Source organism: Plasmodium vivax, chromosome 13 (genome assembly GCF_000002415.2).
Source record: "Plasmodium vivax chromosome 13, whole genome shotgun sequence".
Lineage (NCBI taxonomy): Eukaryota > Apicomplexa > Aconoidasida > Haemosporida > Plasmodiidae > Plasmodium > Plasmodium vivax.
The window spans coordinates 1919090-1936391 of record NC_009918.1 but is presented as its reverse complement, the minus strand read 5'-3'; the positions used below and the strand labels follow the sequence as shown (position 1 = coordinate 1936391).

The window sequence follows — 17302 nt, the reverse complement described above, 5'->3', positions numbered from 1 at the left end:
CGTTTTGCGCTGCTTTACGCCATTCCGCTGCGTCCCGTTTGTGTGGCTTCTCTCCCTTCAGTCTGGTGGAGGGTCCACGAACAGGGTGCAGCGAAATGTAGGGAAACAACCCCTACTGCTCTGTGGACGATGTTAACGGCGTTTCAAAATGCACCACACAAATGGACGTTACACTTTGCATAACGTGACGTGAGCGAGTGGGCCGCTCCCCCACCTGATCAGTTGGCACAATATGAAGCGCGTCTCCCCGTTCACCACAAAATCGTACATTCAACCTGTTTAACATTTTTTCCATCTGCCCATTTCTGCACCTGCACGCGTCACTCCGAGGAAGCCTTCTTCAAGTACTCAATCAAATCCGCTCTTTCCTTTTCCTTCTTGATGCCAGCAAAAATCATTTTCGTTCCTGGGATGTACAACTTAGGGTTGAGCAAATATTCATACAAATGCTTGTCCGACCAGATAATGCCCGAGTTTTTATTTGCGTCCGAATATGGGAAATCCGATTCTCCAGATTTTCTGCCGTAAAACCCGTATAGGTTAGGGCCCTGCTTCACCGCTCCTCCTGTTTAAGCAAATGGTGAGAAGGGAAAAAAGGGAAATAAATACATACGTATTATGCATACTTAGTTACTCTTGGAGGATGGCCCCGAATGAGCATACCTTTGCTCTCACGGGAATTTACACCCCCACACACACATACGCACGGAACACACAAACGCAGATATGCACAATAAACGGAGGGTCACCTCCCCTTACCTTTATTTATCGTGTGGCATTGCGCACACTTGGCCTTAAAAAGCTTGGCGCCCTTTTTGTAGTCACCCTCAGGAACGTCTACTTTCGGTTCTGGCCTTATCTGAGACATGGTTGCGTTGTTTTCAAAAGGGAAATTTTTTAATTAGGCACGAATGCGCAATTAAGGTTAAAAAGGTGTGCCCTTAAGTCGGGGGGGAAATTCTACAATGGGGGCGACGCTGGTTGGTAATGTTATTCAAAAAAGATCTAATAAAAAAAAAAAAAAAATTTAAACATAAAAAAGGATGTTCATATGCGAACTGGGGCGTGCCATAAATGTACTCATTATTTGCGCAAAAAATGTTCGCTTTAAATTTGGGATTTTTTCACTTTTTCGCCTCGCTTCGATCTGCTGTGTTTCGTTTTCCCCATTAACTCATGCATACATGTTGCGTTCATTACGCGCGGTTTCGCTTATGCTGTTATGAGCTCCTTTTGCGATTTTAGCAGGTTAGCGGGGGGGATGTAGTGTACGTACATACAAACATGCGTGGTTGCGTGGCTGCACGTACATACAGTGTTAAAAGCTTCAGTTCAAAATTCGCAAATGGTTTTAACTTCTCACGTTCATCTTAACTGCGAGGGGGAGCATTTTCGCTTCACAAATTGATAAAACGCGTAATATTTCAAAAGGAAGAAATGCTCCTTTTTTTTAAAACTATCACGCATATCTATATTTACTATTATGTTCATTTTGGAAAAAAAAAAAAAAAAAAAAAAAAACATGTGAGAAACGTACATGCCACACTTGCCGAACTGTGCATAAATATGTAGAACGCGTTTTTAACATTTTAAAAGCCTCTTTTTTAGCATTTTGCAAATTTCTCCGCCTCAGTGGGTGTTCCTGCCACATAGGGCAATTGGTACTCCCTCCTCTTCCTTAATTTATTCCCGCGCAACTGAGTGTTTCACAGGGATGGAAGTAGGCCGTACAGCCATCCACGCAGAACGCTCACCCGTACACATGCACACAAGTCATACGCAACGTAGGCATAACCAAATAAACATAATAACACATAAACATACACGTGAGTACACTTATGTATACTTGCGTATATGTGCAAGCGTTACAGGGGATCACCGGTCATGTGCAAATCCGCGCCCTCTTTTTGTAGACCATTAAGCGGAAAAAAAAAATTGACACTATTAAATTCGCACACAGGTGTTCTTATTTCGCAATTTACCATTTCGAGTGATCACTTTTAATACTTAAATGGAGCGCAATGTTGAAATGTTATTTTTGTGGATTTTTTTTTTTTCCTTCTTCCTCTGCCACACAATTGAACAAATGAACAGTCGTACAATTCCACCTACAACAGTTGCTCTCAGGAGCACAAAAATTACATAAAAAGGGGTGAAAAAAAAAAAAACATGCACATAACACGTAAATTGTACGTCCCACATTTTTCCCCTCAAAATGGAATAAGAAAAAGTATGCAACTAATTTTATCCCTGTGAACGTCTCCACATTTTGCATATTAACATTTAAAAGAAGAGAATACAGCCATTTGAAAAAATTGCACATAGGCATATTCCTTTCGCTTACCACGCGGATACCACCCCTTCAAACGGCAAAGCGGCACGGAAATTTCACTCCTGTTCGCATTTTGTTCACCCCGGATTGTTACACCTTTCCATTCCTCCCAATTAAGTCGCTTCCCAACAAGTGGGAAAAAAAAAAAAATGAACTAAAAGGCAATAAAACGGGTAAATGGTCGACCAAAAATCATGCCGTGAAGGCTATCTAAAAGTAGGAGCTTCATTATTCTTTAAATCACTAAAAATGTGATGGCGAAATAATGACAGCGCGGCAGCTCGTGATCAACCTTTGATGCCATGAAGACGCAGCCTCTCAAAGGTTAATCCCTGCCCGTGCAGACAAAACGAACATATGGCGCAAATGTAACGAAACCGTTTCTGAAAATATGTCTATAACAGCATCCAAATTTTGCAGTGTGCAGTGGGTTCCCCTGGAAAGATGTCCTCTTTGTAAAATTTCAATTGCGCATATTTTATAAGTGAAAGGTGCCAAAAGAAAAACGGCAAAAATTTACCTGCACAGTTCACACAATAATGATACATTTCAGTAGGCAGTAAAATTATTTTCAAAAGTTTTCCACCCCTTCATATATCCCTAATAAGACATCCATCACGATAAAAACGTCGGACGGAAACAATTGGATCATTAAAAGTACGTTCTTGTATCTCTGTCAATTTAAAATCCTCCCCAAAGGGAAGTTCTCAAATTATTGAGAGCACACGCCTTTTTATCAGCCCAACACGCATACACCATGTGGTATCCATTGGAACATAATAAGACGAGAAAAATGTTTTCAAAACAGAAGCAAAAAGGAAATAATGCGAAAAATGTGCAAAGTGAGATAATAAAAAGATATAATTGAACCTTCACATGGAGGAAAAAAAAAAAAAAAAAAAATGCGTAAGGAGGATTTCTCTTTAAAACGCCATATGTGTAGACACACACGAAAAAGCAAACACCTTCCGGAATTTTTCTTTTATTTCACGTTAAGGAACAAAAAATAAACTCCAAAGCGGAAGAATCACAGATAAGTAAATAGGAACGGAACAGCTTTACAGTATTGCTAGCTGAGTGTATGTAAAAAAAAAAGTTGCACGATAAAAAACATACAAAAGCGTAATTTAAAAAAAAATGGATGATAGTGCTGACGAAAATTTTGAGGGCGTTGAAGAACTGAACGAAAACGATGAAGTAAAGTCGGAAAATGAAAACGCGGATGCCAATCCAGAAAACGAAAGTGGCGAAAATAAGCTAGAAGACGGCGAAGACAAAGCGGGGGACGATACAAATGAGGCCAAATCATCTGATGGACTGAATGAGAAAAATGAAGCAGATACTGCCGCCGAAAACGCAAAAAACACATCGGACGAAGCGAACAATTCGCAAGATTCTTCCAATTTTACCTTCGACAAAAGTTTATTCTCTGCACCAAAGGTAAAATTGTTTAAGAAATTGCACGACCCTACGACTGCGAGAGTGGGGGTGCAACTCTGCGTATTTTTGCTTTTTCTCGTTTTTCACCGCTTATCTTCTTTACCTCTTCACCATTTACTCCCCCCCTCCACGCAGTTCCATCCCCACTATTTCATGAAAGACCACGTTGTGCAGCACCTGCAGCCCATAATTAAAAAGGCCAGGAGAAGAAGTTTCATGTGCTGCTGCTGACGGGAAAAAAGACCCAGACATAGAACTATGTTACGAAAAGGAGTTACACCTCAGATGGGGCGTTTAAATATGGTGAAGGCAAAAACAAGAGGAGTTCAATCCCCGCGAAAAAGAAAGTGCATACATAAATGTGGACATATATGTTACACTTCATAGAGTCAGTCTGCGCGCTTTCCAGCGCCAAAACCGCTCCCCATTTTGTTCCCCTTTTTAAGTATACCACATTTTCGAAAGTGCCTACTTTGCCAAATGGTATATGTACATATATACGTATGAACACTCCACGCAGAAAAAGGTGAAACGTTTCGCTGTTCACAGCGAATGCACTGGTTAGAGAGAAGCACTTCAATTGCACATACCACTCCTCATGTGCACTATCCTCGTCCCCTTTTTCCTCACCGCAACCGTGTGAACATTCTTGATTGCGCTTTCTAAAGCTGACTTAAATGCAAAACGCAACAGTGCATACATTAGGTTATGCCCCAATAGAAGTTTCAACAAAATGAAGTGGTAGATAATGGTACGTTTTATCGGGAAGAACCTCTTCTCTTCATGTAAAATGAAAAACCCCTCCCCCCATAGCAATTTAGCGATATTATTTTAAATATCCTCCAAAAAAAGGCTAACTTAGACACGGTCAAAATGATTGCAACTAGCAACAGTTCTGTGCAACGTCAATTTATATTTTAAACAAGCGGTTATATGCCCATTTCCATAAATGGATGAAAAATAAAATTTTAGTCATGTATCCAATTCGCCACCATTTTTACCTGCACGTGGCTGTACCTAGCTTACTATTGCTTAAAAGGTGTCAAATGAGCAAAAAAAGGCAATCGGACTTATTTTTCGAGTAAAACTTAGTTCAGCCAAAAGGGCAGACCCTTTTGTCACATTCGTTTGTATAATAAGGAAGAAATCGGAGAGGTATCTTTTCATGCGCAAGAATATGCATTTATTTATGTTTTCTTTTTTTTTTTTCCAATATAGCTGTCTCCTCCGAATTGCCCCTTGCTGTACACAACTCTTTTATGCTCAAATGAAGCGCTGGAAAGGCAATTAATGGGAAACTTTGTTTAGCTAGCTATTAAAAAAAAAAAAAATAGCCATTTTTGAAAAAAAATATAGCTATTTGCAAGAAAAAAAAAAAAAAAAAAAAAAAAACAGCTTTTCGAGCGATGGACAATTCGAGAGTTGCATAATCGTTAACGTCTACATGTGTCTTTCAAAAAATTTAATATCCAACCAGTTGTCTTCTATTTTGTTTTCTCATTTTATTATCATTTTTACTTTTATTCTTAATTTTCGCCTTACCCTTTTTTTGCAACTTGTCATAATTCTTCTTACTTTCCTCCTTTTGTGGCAACTACTTGTTTTCCTTAGCATAATTCAAGTCCCATGTATAAATCCCAATTTTTTCTTTTCTGAGCAATTCTTTTTGGCCCCACCGCTTATACTTTTAAACCGCCCACATTCTTGAAGAAGTATATGCCCCTACACCTATTTTACATATTTACCTATTAACCCATTCACCCATTTCCAAGATGAAACGCGTTTTAATTTTGCTCCTACCCCTACTCCTTGCGTTGGCGTACGCTCAAGGAAGAAGCTCTGACATAACCTCACACGTTCACCAACGAACGAAAAACGCGTCAGCAGCAGAGATTTTTTCCCCAAAAACAACAGACAAGGAATGCATAAAATGCCTACCTGATAATTTCTGTGAATGTGAATGCAGCTGTAAAAACAAAACGGGTTTTTCCATGAAGTATAGGCACGCAAGTAAGGGGTCCAAACTGCAGAGGAATAATCTACTTACGAGTAAGAAGCATGCCAGCTCGGGACAATCTACCGGTATGCACACTAAAAGTGCCATGTCTGGTGTACGTACGGAAGACTCCTCTCAAAATGGAACCAACACGGGGGACGGAACGCCACAAGGAACTAACCCCCAGGATGATAAAATAACCGAATGCTTCTCCTCCTGCAAAAGTGTCACGGGTGTCCAAACAGAGGAATGCAGCTGCTCCTGTTATTGTTAATTCGGATGAGGAAGAAATATCGGGCGTCTACAAGTTTGGTGGGGATTTTCCCGATTGAACCCTTCTGCCAAGGGGACAGTTGGTCCCTTTAGATACAGCCTTACTGCATATGACTGTGCGCCATTTCCGTTTTCACTTTTTTTAATTCTGGGTGTAACTGTAGCGCGAACAGCTTGCCAACACACCCGTTTTAACGTTGTCGTTTCGTTTGTTCGCGCCGACCTGTTCGTTTCAGTTAGACCCTTTTCAACCACAACACTGTTTTTGTCCATGCGCCGTTACATATGTGCCTTCTTTTCGCAAAAGGAAGGAAAAAAAAAAAAAAAAAAAAAATACATTTATTTTTCCCCTTTCCTGCTCACATGAACACATAACGATATATTACACACAAACATGTAACAAAAAGAAACAAACCACTAACATTGCGAACGACTGAACGTCCCACTGTGTGTACAGACGTGCAAGCGCTACGGTCGAGTGTCCATTTCGGGGGCGCCTTGCACAATTGAGTATGTCATACCCCCGCTCTCATTCAAATAGCAAAAAGATGAGCGGACTCCACTCTCCAGGGTTGTTACTTCGGCTGCCCAACTCATGCCATATTTTTAAGGAGAAAGAAATGTATGCATATGTGTAACAAATGACACTCATGAGATGATAAAAAAAATATACCACGAGGGGTAAACCATTCCGGCGCAGCAAAACCCAATTCGCACTGCATGTATATTTTTTCCCTTCTTCTTAACCTTTTGACCCACCAAGGGGAAGGCGCTAAAGGAGGAAACATCAAGTGGTGTATACTTCGAAACAGCGAACCGCTTTATCTACCGCGCAGTGCAGAATAAAAACGAATAAACAGAAGAGTAAGAAAATGGTATGGCCCTTTTTGTTGCTGCCATCTTTGGATAACTCCCAACATCCGCGATCAATCTGACGATGGGAAAATGGAAAGCCGTGTGATGGAACAGCTTCAGCACGTCCTCCCACTGACCCCGTTTGGCAAAATGACAGAAGTAAACACGGTTTAATTAAAAGGTGTGAAACAGCCGATATGGGGAAGTATACATATGTATACATAAGATGAATAGTTTTTTTTTTTTTTTTTTTTTTTTTCGCTTGTGCCCATTTGAGAAGAGCCCAGAATAGCGCATGGCAAACAGGCCCTCAAAATTACACAGGGGGGCAAAATTTAGCATCACAGTGATGCTAGAAGGAAAGAAGAGCGAAACATAGCCAAGTGTGGAAAGATACATACATATAAAGGTATAAGATCGGTGGGTATACCCACGTCTACCCCTCACTTCATTGGGACATTAAGGCAGACGGGTCATTCCCGTTCGACCACTTCTAACGTAGAGTAAACCAAAACGTACACCCAACTCAACAGAGACATACACAAAACGGCATGCCGCCTATAATTTACAAAGCCCCACTTCCCGTGCGCCTTAAGGCGCCCAAAGGAAGAATAGTGCCGCTCAATGGCCCAGACATAAAAATAGGGAAGTCACTTATAGCTGCATGCCCCAGAAGAATAAGAGCAGAAAAGTTGGCCGAAATGAAACAAACTATACGTAGATATTTAGGGAAAAAAAAAGAATATTTTCTCGATGTGCATGCTACTTACAGTGTAACAAAGAAACCAGATGGAACCAAAATGGGACAAGGAAAAGGAGTCATCGATTATTTTGTTGCCAGAGTTCCAACAGGAAAAACAATTTTCCACATTCCTTCCATCAGTCCGTTTAATAGCTTAGGATTTGAAGACCCAGTTTATAAAGTCTTAAAAAAAGCGGCAGCTAAAGTAGCCATTCCTTGTGTATTTAGGACACAAAATAATATATTTCGAATAAACAATGTGAAATATATTTCCCAAAAGAAGGTTGCCGCTGACCAGTTGATACAGTTTAATCGGTACAGATCGAAGCTGTTTCAGAGGGGCGAATAAAAAGAAAAAAATATATCCCACTGGAATGAACTAAATTGCAGCTCTGAGAGGGTAAGTACTTCACATAAACAATAAACGGAATTTGCTTGACGCGTACATGTGGGGACACCCCACCACTACGCCCTTATTTATGGGACTCTTCCTCCAATTCGGTGCGAACAATGGAAAATATCCCGCAAAGGCACATTTTTTCTTTTTAAAAATGAAAATATGAACATGTGGCCAATGCATTTTGGTATGTTCAAGCGGCATCAGCAGTGTGCGCGGTTGGCAGGACGTCTGCTCTGCTCTGCTTTATTTTGCTTGCTTTTTTTTCGTAAAATGGTCAGCCAACTGTGACTCATTCTTATGCGGACTGCCACACAATGCGGCTCAACAATCGAATTTGCCCATTTGCGCTGGAGACGCAACAGTGCCCTCTCTCATGTTTTGGTCCACTCGAACGAACGGGCAAATAACGCATCCTATTTTTTTTGCGAATGTATAGGATAAGAGGCTATTCCCCATACTGAAATGGGAGGGCTGGTCAACTTTCCATTACAATATGACCACGGGGGGAATGCATTTTTGGCGCGCGTTACATGGTACCTTTGCATTTACATATTATGCCCCCAGATGATGGGGTCTTTTCCCCGTCCCCATTGCCGCTCAAAATGGGGAGGAAAAAACGCGGAAGTGTATGTACTCTCCGCATTACCTTCATTTTAAGAGAAAAAAAAATGAAAGAAGCACGCCACAAAAAATGCGACCATTAAGTAAGATGTAACTACGTACGTATGCAATTTTGTTGTAGATGGTGAAAACAATGAAAAGTGTTTTTTTTTTTTTTTTATTTATTTTTTTTTTCCAATTATACAGCCTCCTCGGGGGCGAAATGACGCACTAAGCTAAGCAGCTCATTTTATGGAAACGACCCCAGCCAAATTATTCTCACCATTTCAGTGCCATCCCCGCTGCTCATTTTCGATGCATATTTTGCCACCCCCGTGTTATTCCAACGCGGCAGTAATATTTTTTTTTTCTTTAAAAGGAAAAGTTTGCTCAAATTGGAAGGCCATTTTGGTAACCCCCCACTTTTGAGAAGTTACCAAAAAAAAAAAAAAAAAATTCAGCCCAACGAACGGTACCAAAATAAGCGTTCCCATGAAAGGTAAAGAAAAAATGGCAATGTAGGGCCAAACAATACCAGCGTATAACTTTACTACCTATAAGTACTTTTACATGTACGGCACCAATCCGTACGTGCGACTGAACATATATGCCTAGTGGAAGACCATCTGGAGGATGCAGCAACAAGGCAACCCAATGGCGGATGCGGAACGTGCGTCCAGTGGGAAGGACGACCGATTAGCGAAGCGGTCGGGTGAAGAAGCGCAACCCGCGGACACCCCCCACAGCGGCAAAAATGACCAGAAGGGAGAACCAAAGAGGAAGAGGAAACATTTGGAGGAAGGCAAAGCTGTGACGAAACCCTTAGGCGAAGGGAACCAACTAAGTTTATACGCACAGATAAAGAAGGCCAAAACGAAAGTGGGCAGCAAGGGCGGGAGAAAGGAGCCTATTGCTGACGCGGAGGTTTCCCCGAGCAGTGAGGAGGATGACGTGATAGAGGAGGAGAACGACCTGGTGGGGCAGCCGCCCAGGGAAGAGGCAAAAAAAAAGAAAAAAAAAGAAAAGGAAAAAAAAAAAGAAAAAAAAAAAAAACAGAAGGAGCAAAAGGAGCAGACGAAGCAGCGAGAAGCGCCGCCATCAACGCCGCCATCAACGCCGCTATCAACGCCCCCAGTTGCGCCGCCAGACGGGCCCACGGACGAGGTGAGCCCGTCCGACTACGAAAGGCTCCTGGCGTCGGAAAAAAACAACAGCGCCATCTGGGTGAGCTACATAGCCTACCACCTGGAAAAGGGCAGCCTGGAAGAAGCCAGAAAAACAGCAGAAAGGGCGCTGAAAACCATAGACATACATAAAGTGGAGGAAAAGAGAAACATCTTCTTCTGCTACATAAATATGGAGTGTACGTACGGAGACAAGTTAAGAGAAATATTTAAGAGAGCCCTCCTCTGTTGTAATGAGAAAAAAGTGTACATACACACAATGAATGTGCTCAAGGTGAATAAAAAATACAATCAGTTGAAACAGCTAAGTGAAGAAGCCATCAAAAAATTCCATTATTCCAAAAAGATATGGTCTCATTATTTAGAAATTATACACAGCACTTTTAAAGATGAAGCATATGCTCACGAAATTCTGTTAAAGTCCCTACACTGTTTGGCCAAAAGAAAACATCTACGTATGGTTATAAATGCTGCGAGATTTGAATATAAATATGCCAATAAAGAAAGAGGCAAAAGTTATTTTGAAAAATTAATTCAAGAATATCCAAAGAGGTCTGATGTTTGGTTTACTTACCTTGACATTCACATAAATTCTTTAACAAAAAGTGAAATAAAAGGAAAAAAAAAAAAATTAAATTTAAATCAACTTGAGTTTGTTAGGAATATATTTGAACGTTTTTCTTCTTGTAAGTTTAAAACAAGAGTGATGAAAATGATCTTCACCAAGTGGCTCTTATTCGAGAAGAACCATGGCTCCGTTGCCAGCCAGAAGATGGTTCAGAAGAAGGCCTATGATTACGTCGAGAGTTTGAATGCGCTTGCTTGATGCGTCCACCTGGCGGGGGGCGGACACCCCTCCCATGTCTCGGCGTGCTGCTCTGTCATGCGGAATGTTGCCTCTCCCCGGTTGGATGCCTCCACGTCTCCGTTATGTCGCCTCCATTTCGTCTTTTTTTGCCTTTTTTGCCTGTTTTGCCTTTTTTTTATTATTGCTTACCCCAGCGGGCATGCCATCATGCGGTCACGCCACCATGCTGCCATCCTGCCAATTTGTGTACCCCCCATTTGTCTCATTTTTTTTGACTCCACTCCCCCCTCGTTACTGCTCCCCTTGGCATTTTCCATTCGTGCGAACGAGGGGAGGGTTCCCCCCCATGAGAACTTAACTCCTTCGATAACCGCCCACAAAGGTGTAAACAAAAAATGGCACCTTCGTTTTGGAGTCGCCTTCAAGTTGATTTCGCTTCACTGTCACGTAACTTCCACGTAACTTCCACGTAACCGCTACTCCCCCCCCCTACGACTTCTGCAAAAACCGCCGGAAACCACCCCAATCACTCGGCGCAGTCAAATTTGACGCACGCAAGAAGTCCCCCAACTGACACACGATGTCATCCTCGCAGGAGAAGTTCCCCCGCAAATGCTCCAGCAGTCTGTGCGACTCCCGCCAGTCTCCACCCAAATACAACTCCAGCGCATTTCCAAACAGCCTCAAATACTCCTCAGGGAAATTCATCTGAATTGACTTTATGTCTTCGCTCTTTGAATATTCCTCGTACAGCTGTGATGGGCATGTCAATTGGGGGGGTGCAATCATTTTGGTGGCTCTCTCTCCAATGGGATAACGCATGTGGGGAGACCCATCGGGCAGACAAAAGTGTAAACACATCCTGCGCGCATATGGCCACGCAGCAACTCTTTTACGTCGTAAGCCAGATTCAACACTTCCTTCTTCCGACGGCGTCTCTCTGTCTTTTGCTTTATGTCATTCAAAATCTGGGGAGGTTAAGCAAAAAGGGAAAAAAAATTATTATTATTATTATTATTATTATTATTATTATTATTATTATTATTATTATTATTATTATTATTTTATTTTATTTTATTTTATTTTATTTTATTTTATTTTATTTTATTTTATTTTATTTTATTTTATTTTTTTTTTTTTTTTTTTTTTTTTTTTCCAAAGTGTGTACAAACGAAAGGTCCCTCCGAAGAACGGCGATACCTTTACCATTTTTATGTCAACATTTCTGGCCACATCAAACGCTTCTACATTTTTTTTCTTCGGAATCTGAGATGAGCAGGTTGAATGGTTTTTGCTCCTTTTTTTTTCTTTGGGGGGGAGGTCCATATGTACCTCATTGCAGATACGCTCGGGGATAAGTAGGGCATATGCCATGAAACACTCCACGAAGTCACCCACCAACGAGTGGTTGCCTCTCCTTTACCTTATCTAGACGTATGTCAAAGGTGTACAAATCCAGTGGGTTCCCGCATCCCTTCAGGGTAACTCTATCTATTCTGCGCAGGGACTTCTAAAAAGGAGCGTGAAAAGAGGGAGGACAATGAGGGGCGCTGCACACATGGAGTGCATAAACGGAGAGGTGAAATTTCACGAGGGGGGTTTCGACAAAGGGGAGAAAAAAAAAGGAGAATGATGACAAAATGGCTAATCTCGGGAAGGCAAAATGGCTAGTTACGATCGCAAACATGGCTAGTTACGATCGCAAACATGGCTAGTTACGATCGCAAAATGGCTAGTTACGATCGCAAAATGGCTAGTTACGATCGCCAAGCGGCTAATCGCCACCGCGCAGCTGCCCACCTTGAACCCCTCAGACATGTTGTCGTAGAACTCGCCCGAGATGACGACGTTCCTCTTGTAGGTCTTCGAAATGTCCTGCAGTCTGCTCGCTATATTCACATTCTCGGACAGGTAAGAGAGGTCAATTTTGTAGCTGCTGCCAATGGCCCCCTCGATGGCCCAGCCAAAGTGCAGCCCGAAACTTAACTCGATGACGTTGCTCCCGACGAGCTCGTGGATCTTCTCGCTTTTGAGGAAGGAGCGTATCTTCTCCGACTGAGGGTGTGAAGTTCGCCCATGCGGCGGAGTGGTGCACCATTCTGTGGTGTATCTCTCTCTGTTGCATCTCTCTCGGTTGTACCTCTCTGTGTTGCACCCTCCTGTGCCGCTTATCACCTCGCATACGGAGGCGTGCCTATCTGCACACGTGGCGACCACCCCTCCCCCTTACCTCGTGCAGCCTGATCAACGTCTTCACCGTGGCCAGAAAGGCCAAATCGCAAACCCTATTTATGCATGCCCCCTCCGAAATCTCCCCCCTATTCCCTCCACCTGGCACGTGGTACTTGGACGTCAACAGACTTATCCTCTCATTGTGAAAGTCTCTTTTTTTGCATTTCCAGACAAGCAGGAATGCATCGCCGATGTTCTTATTTATCGACCCCCCGTAGAAGTCGCAGCAGTCGTGGATGATCTCCGCCACCAGGTTTATGAATATCATTATCTGGGCGGGGTGAAGCGGTGGAGCGGTAAAGCGGTGGTGTAGCGGTGTAGCGGTGACGCGGTGGGATGGCGGCGCCTCGAGGACGCTTCCTCCCATCCGCCACGCTCAAAGGCGTAAGCGCCGAACGGCCTAACCTTCTCCTTCAGCACCTCCGTTATTTCGGTGAAGTTCCGTATGTCGCAAAATGAAAAGACGGAGTAAACCACTTCCCCATTCACCAGCAAGTTCACTCTCTCCTGCGCGTTGATATTTTTAGAAATGATTTTCGCGCCCGCCTCGCCGAAGCCTGCACAGGGGAGGGGAAGCGGTGAGAGGGGGGAGAAGAGGTGAAAGAGAAATGGAGCAATTGAGAAGAGAGAAAAGTGCAGCCGACGCGGGAGACCCTTCTAACAGATGGTAGTCCCCGTCGTGGCTGCAAAGTCTCCACTATGAGCGCATCACAAACCCCCCCTTATAGCTCCGCAAAACCTATGTAGACAAAGCCGCAGATAAATCTGGCTCACCTAACAACATCAGGGTTCCCAGCTTCATCAAATTTTCCTCCATCTTCAAAATTTCGTAATTCTGCTTTATGCCCTTTCTGCATTGGGGTGTAAGTGTGGCGGTAAAGCGGTAGAGGTGGGGCTGTCGATATGCGCGCCTCTTCATATGGATGGACTTCCTCATATGGGCGCCCCATTTACCGCTTCATCTTTGTGTTCCTGAGGATGTTGTCCAGCTCATGGTTCAGCAGCTCCTCCTGCATTTCCAGTGCCAGCGTGGGGTTCGATCTACGAGCGGGAGGGTTACGTAAGAACAGACGTGCAAATAGGAATTTAGCTAGCCACATGCACACCAGGGGTGGAGGCAAAATGATCCGAATAATCCGCCACCTACTTCATCAGCTTCAACTTCTTCAATATGCTCTCTATTGGGAATAGCAAAACGTTCAGTTCGGAGGTAAAGTAAAACAGTATAATGAAGGAGAACTGTAGGGAGGGGAGAGAGATCAATGGGGAAGGAGTAGCCGCCGCTAGTTTCTTTGGAAGGGGGGATGTGAAGGACATTACGAGCCCATCTGCACATGGGGACCCTACCACGATGACGAGAATCTTCAACAAGACAACGTTCTTTATTCGCTTCTTCACATTCTTCTGAACATTTATGTAGAAGGTAAATTCTGCCGACTGGTACACTTTCGTTTCGTACCTCCTTAGGGAGTCTTCCGGAGGGGGGAATTGGCGAGGTTGTTCCGATGGGGCAATACCTCACGGGGGGCGCACATGCAAGTGCGTAAATGCATATATACATATACACATATATGTGTATTTGTGTTTGTGCGTGATATGCCCTCGCACCGGCTAAACTGCACATCTATGCACCCCCAAAGCGCATTTCCCTCTTTCGAGTTTTTACTGAGGTCCTTAATTGTGCCACTGAGAATTACTTCCTCTTCGTCGTCCCCCCCGCTCGGGGGGCTCATGCTTATAAATTTCAGGAGCTCCTTCTGCGTTCATTTGTGAAGTTGATGGGGGTGGCCATGTGATGCATTCGCTGAGCAGGTTTTCCCTCACGTTTCCTTCACTGGAAGGGCACCAATCCTGTCGAGCAGTTCCCCCGTGCCATTCCATCGCACTCACTTTTACTCTCCCCTTACGTGTGACAAATGGGCAAAGTCCCACAGCGTCCTTTTTTGCGTCCCTACAGTTAACTCCTTTTTGTTGACGAAGTTTTGCAGTTTTCTCTTGGATTTAAAGCTGACTAGGTATTCTTCGGCTCCCTTTTCCTTTTGAATTTTCTACGGGGAGGGGTAGTATCACAAGTTGAGGGCCACCGGAAGTTGTCCTTTTTTTTTTTCTTTTTTTTTTTCCTTTTTTTTCTCTCCTTTCTCCCCTCGTACGGTGTAAAAATAAAGGGCCTTCAACAATTCAGATTCGTAGTAATCCTCTAAGGAAATTCTGCAGGGGGGGAGAGACACACACGTGGGTCGCTACAAAGAGGAACATTTCAAATGTAGAAGAAATGACATTCTTCTTTTTGCTCTTCCCCATTTTTTCGAACGGATCAATTCCGCTTTTCCTTTTTACGAACAGGTCGAGGTTGTAGATGAAGTACTCCATGGAGTTATTCTGCACTTTGGGCACGGACACCTGTCGGGGGGAAGCGGTACGGGAATGGGGAGCTAAACGTGGCAAAGTGTAGCTCCACGAACAGGGGAGTCTCCTAAAAAGACACCCACCACATCATCACCACCAGCATTACCGCTACCCCACCCTTACCGTCTCGATAAGTATACAGGACAGCATCACGAAGAACAGGGACATGAAGTATCTTTTTATCAGCGCCAGGTGCATTTTGTTCGTAAATTTTAGGCTCTCCTGAAATGGGGAGGAAGCATTCCATGGGGGGAAAGCACTCCATGGGGGGAACTCCACTTGTACGTACGAATGGCCGAGCCACCCTTTGCAGCTTGCTTCCTTTCATGTGAGCAACTTCCCCCCTCACGCTCTTACCTTCAAATTGGTTCTATTCTGCATGCTCTCCATTTTTTCGAACTTTGGAGGGGAGTCGATGAGGCGGTGAAAGTGGGGGTTGCCATAAAGGCGTAAGTGGGTGAGCACATATTTATCTTTCCCCATGCACATGCGTAAAGCGCATTCCTCACAACGCAACTACATTACGTTCCACTCATTCCTGTGCTTGTACTTCTCCTTGGTGTGTCTCCCGACGAAGCAAATGATCAGCCGGTATATCTTTGTAACCCTCAGAGCCTTCACCAGGTTTATTAAATAAAAAACGTCTTCGCTGCCAACATCACTTATTCGGTTTATCCTACAGTGTGGGGAGAAAAACGTGGCAGTGATGAGCGGCCAAATGGGGGGAGCATCTGATGGAGAACCGCATACAGCTTAGTCAACTCTGCTTGGGAGGATGACCCACCCGTCCACCTTCTTAGTCTGCATCCTTTTGGGGCACCCACTTCACCCCTCGGACTCACCTCTTCACATAGGAGTCGAACCAATCGAAGAGGTAACACTCACAAAAGTACAAATCAAAGCATAGGGATACCAAAGAGACAATTTCGAAGAACATAAAATAGCAGGTGTAGGTTTTCCTCGTCAGAAAGTTTATCATCACTTCGACGCAGCATGTGAGGATGAGGAGGATGATCAGGTAGTCCGAAAGCGTGTCATGCTTCTGGGAAGGGGGGCAACGGGGCGGTTCACATGGGGTGCGGGTGATGCCACATCGTTTGCACTTGCTACCACATCGGTTGCCTACCGGCAGACGCACACGTAGGGAAGGCCCTCCCCCCCGGTGAAGGAGCCCCTCGTCCAGCGGTAACCTTTTCTAGGAGGAAGTAAAAAACGTCTTTGCTAAAAATCACGAAGAAGAGGTACAGAAGGTACAGCAGGTTGGCCAGCCTCGTCCGCGCATTGGAGTGCAGCCCCTACGTGGAGAAAAGGGAAGTAAGGTATGCATGTGGGGGGGGGGGAGCATAAAATGGCGGCAAACGTGGCTTCGTGACTTCTCTTACGATGTGCTCTCCTTCTCTCTATCGGACATCCTTCTCCTCTACGAAGTGGTCTCTCCGCATTATTCTACGAATCGCCTCTCCCTCCCTACCTCATATTTCGAAATTTCCACTTCGTCATCGTATTTTCTCTCCCCATTTGTGATTTCCTAAGAAGAGGAGTTTCCCCAAGGGGGTCAAACATTTATTCCCTCTTTTGAGCGCTCCTTTTCAAATGTGCGTTTTCTCGTGAATGGGGGAGACCCCTCGTACGGCATGCACTCATTGGAGAAGGTACAAAATGGGGAAATAAAAAAAAGCGGTTGGACAAAGCAAAATGATTTTGCACTTCCCAAAGGGGGCATATTTACGTAGAGGAAAAACAAAAACAACGAAAGAACGCACTTTCGTAACATGTCTCTATTTGCGAAAAGTCCCATTTGATGGTGGCAAAACAAACGGGGGGATCAACTCGCCATTGTCCGCAGCCCCATCTGCGCCTCTCCCCTCATCAGTATGTACATTGTCAGAGGTAAAGGAGTATAAAACTTTTTCCTTCGATCTACATTTTAAGAAATATCTTTTGAGTTTCTCATTTGGTAGGATTTCCTTTGCATAAATGTGCTTTAAGTCCGGCATCGTTTCGATTCGAGGTGTTTATGAACCACTGCGGCGG

General features: G+C 43.8%; 6 protein-coding genes across 6 annotated transcripts; 4 read left to right on the top strand and 2 right to left on the bottom strand.

Annotated features, from left to right (window-relative positions):
* Positions 1-320: 320 nt before the first annotated feature.
* PVX_086230 (cytochrome c, putative) lies at positions 321-1260 on the bottom strand (the record flags this gene model as incomplete). Its single annotated transcript, XM_001616859.1, has 3 exons — positions 1129-1260; positions 760-1005; positions 321-565 (listed from the first exon to the last, which is right to left on the bottom strand). Exons 2-3 carry the CDS (start codon positions 866-868, stop codon positions 321-323), a joined length of 354 nt encoding a protein of 117 aa, XP_001616909.1. The 5' UTR covers positions 869-1005; positions 1129-1260.
* A 1950-nt stretch (positions 1261-3210) lies between these two features.
* Positions 3211-4410, top strand: PVX_086225 (hypothetical protein, conserved). The gene is made up of 2 exons (XM_001616858.1): positions 3211-3772; positions 3908-4410. The coding sequence occupies exons 1-2, from the start codon at positions 3470-3472 to the stop codon at positions 4001-4003; spliced, it is 399 nt and encodes a 132-aa protein (XP_001616908.1). The 5' UTR covers positions 3211-3469; the 3' UTR covers positions 4004-4410.
* A 1134-nt stretch (positions 4411-5544) lies between these two features.
* PVX_086220 (SOAP precursor, putative) lies at positions 5545-6341 on the top strand (the record flags this gene model as incomplete). The annotated part of the gene is made up of 1 exon (XM_001616857.1): positions 5545-6341. One exon carries the CDS (start codon positions 5545-5547, stop codon positions 6040-6042), a length of 498 nt encoding a protein of 165 aa, XP_001616907.1. The 3' UTR covers positions 6043-6341.
* Positions 6342-7447: 1106 nt separating this feature from the next.
* Positions 7448-7987, top strand: PVX_086215 (50S ribosomal protein L16, putative; the record flags this gene model as incomplete). Its single annotated transcript, XM_001616856.1, has 1 exon — positions 7448-7987. One exon carries the CDS (start codon positions 7448-7450, stop codon positions 7985-7987), a length of 540 nt encoding a protein of 179 aa, XP_001616906.1.
* A 911-nt stretch (positions 7988-8898) lies between these two features.
* PVX_086210 (hypothetical protein, conserved) lies at positions 8899-10968 on the top strand. Its single transcript, XM_001616855.1, has one exon. It carries the CDS (start codon positions 9272-9274, stop codon positions 10646-10648), a length of 1377 nt encoding a protein of 458 aa, XP_001616905.1. The 5' UTR covers positions 8899-9271; the 3' UTR covers positions 10649-10968.
* Positions 10969-11119: 151 nt separating this feature from the next.
* Positions 11120-17265, bottom strand: PVX_086205 (adenylyl cyclase 1, putative; the record flags this gene model as incomplete). The annotated part of the gene is made up of 22 exons (XM_001616854.1): positions 11120-11383; positions 11527-11598; positions 11837-11896; positions 12054-12140; positions 12431-12685; positions 12861-13133; positions 13268-13419; positions 13637-13713; positions 13817-13903; positions 14010-14101; positions 14210-14334; positions 14529-14619; positions 14818-14910; positions 15013-15070; positions 15174-15262; positions 15386-15490; positions 15626-15667; positions 15794-15944; positions 16111-16310; positions 16459-16563; positions 16740-16796; positions 17149-17265. The coding sequence occupies 22 exons, from the start codon at positions 17263-17265 to the stop codon at positions 11120-11122; spliced, it is 2652 nt and encodes an 883-aa protein (XP_001616904.1).
* Positions 17266-17302: the final 37 nt, after the last annotated feature.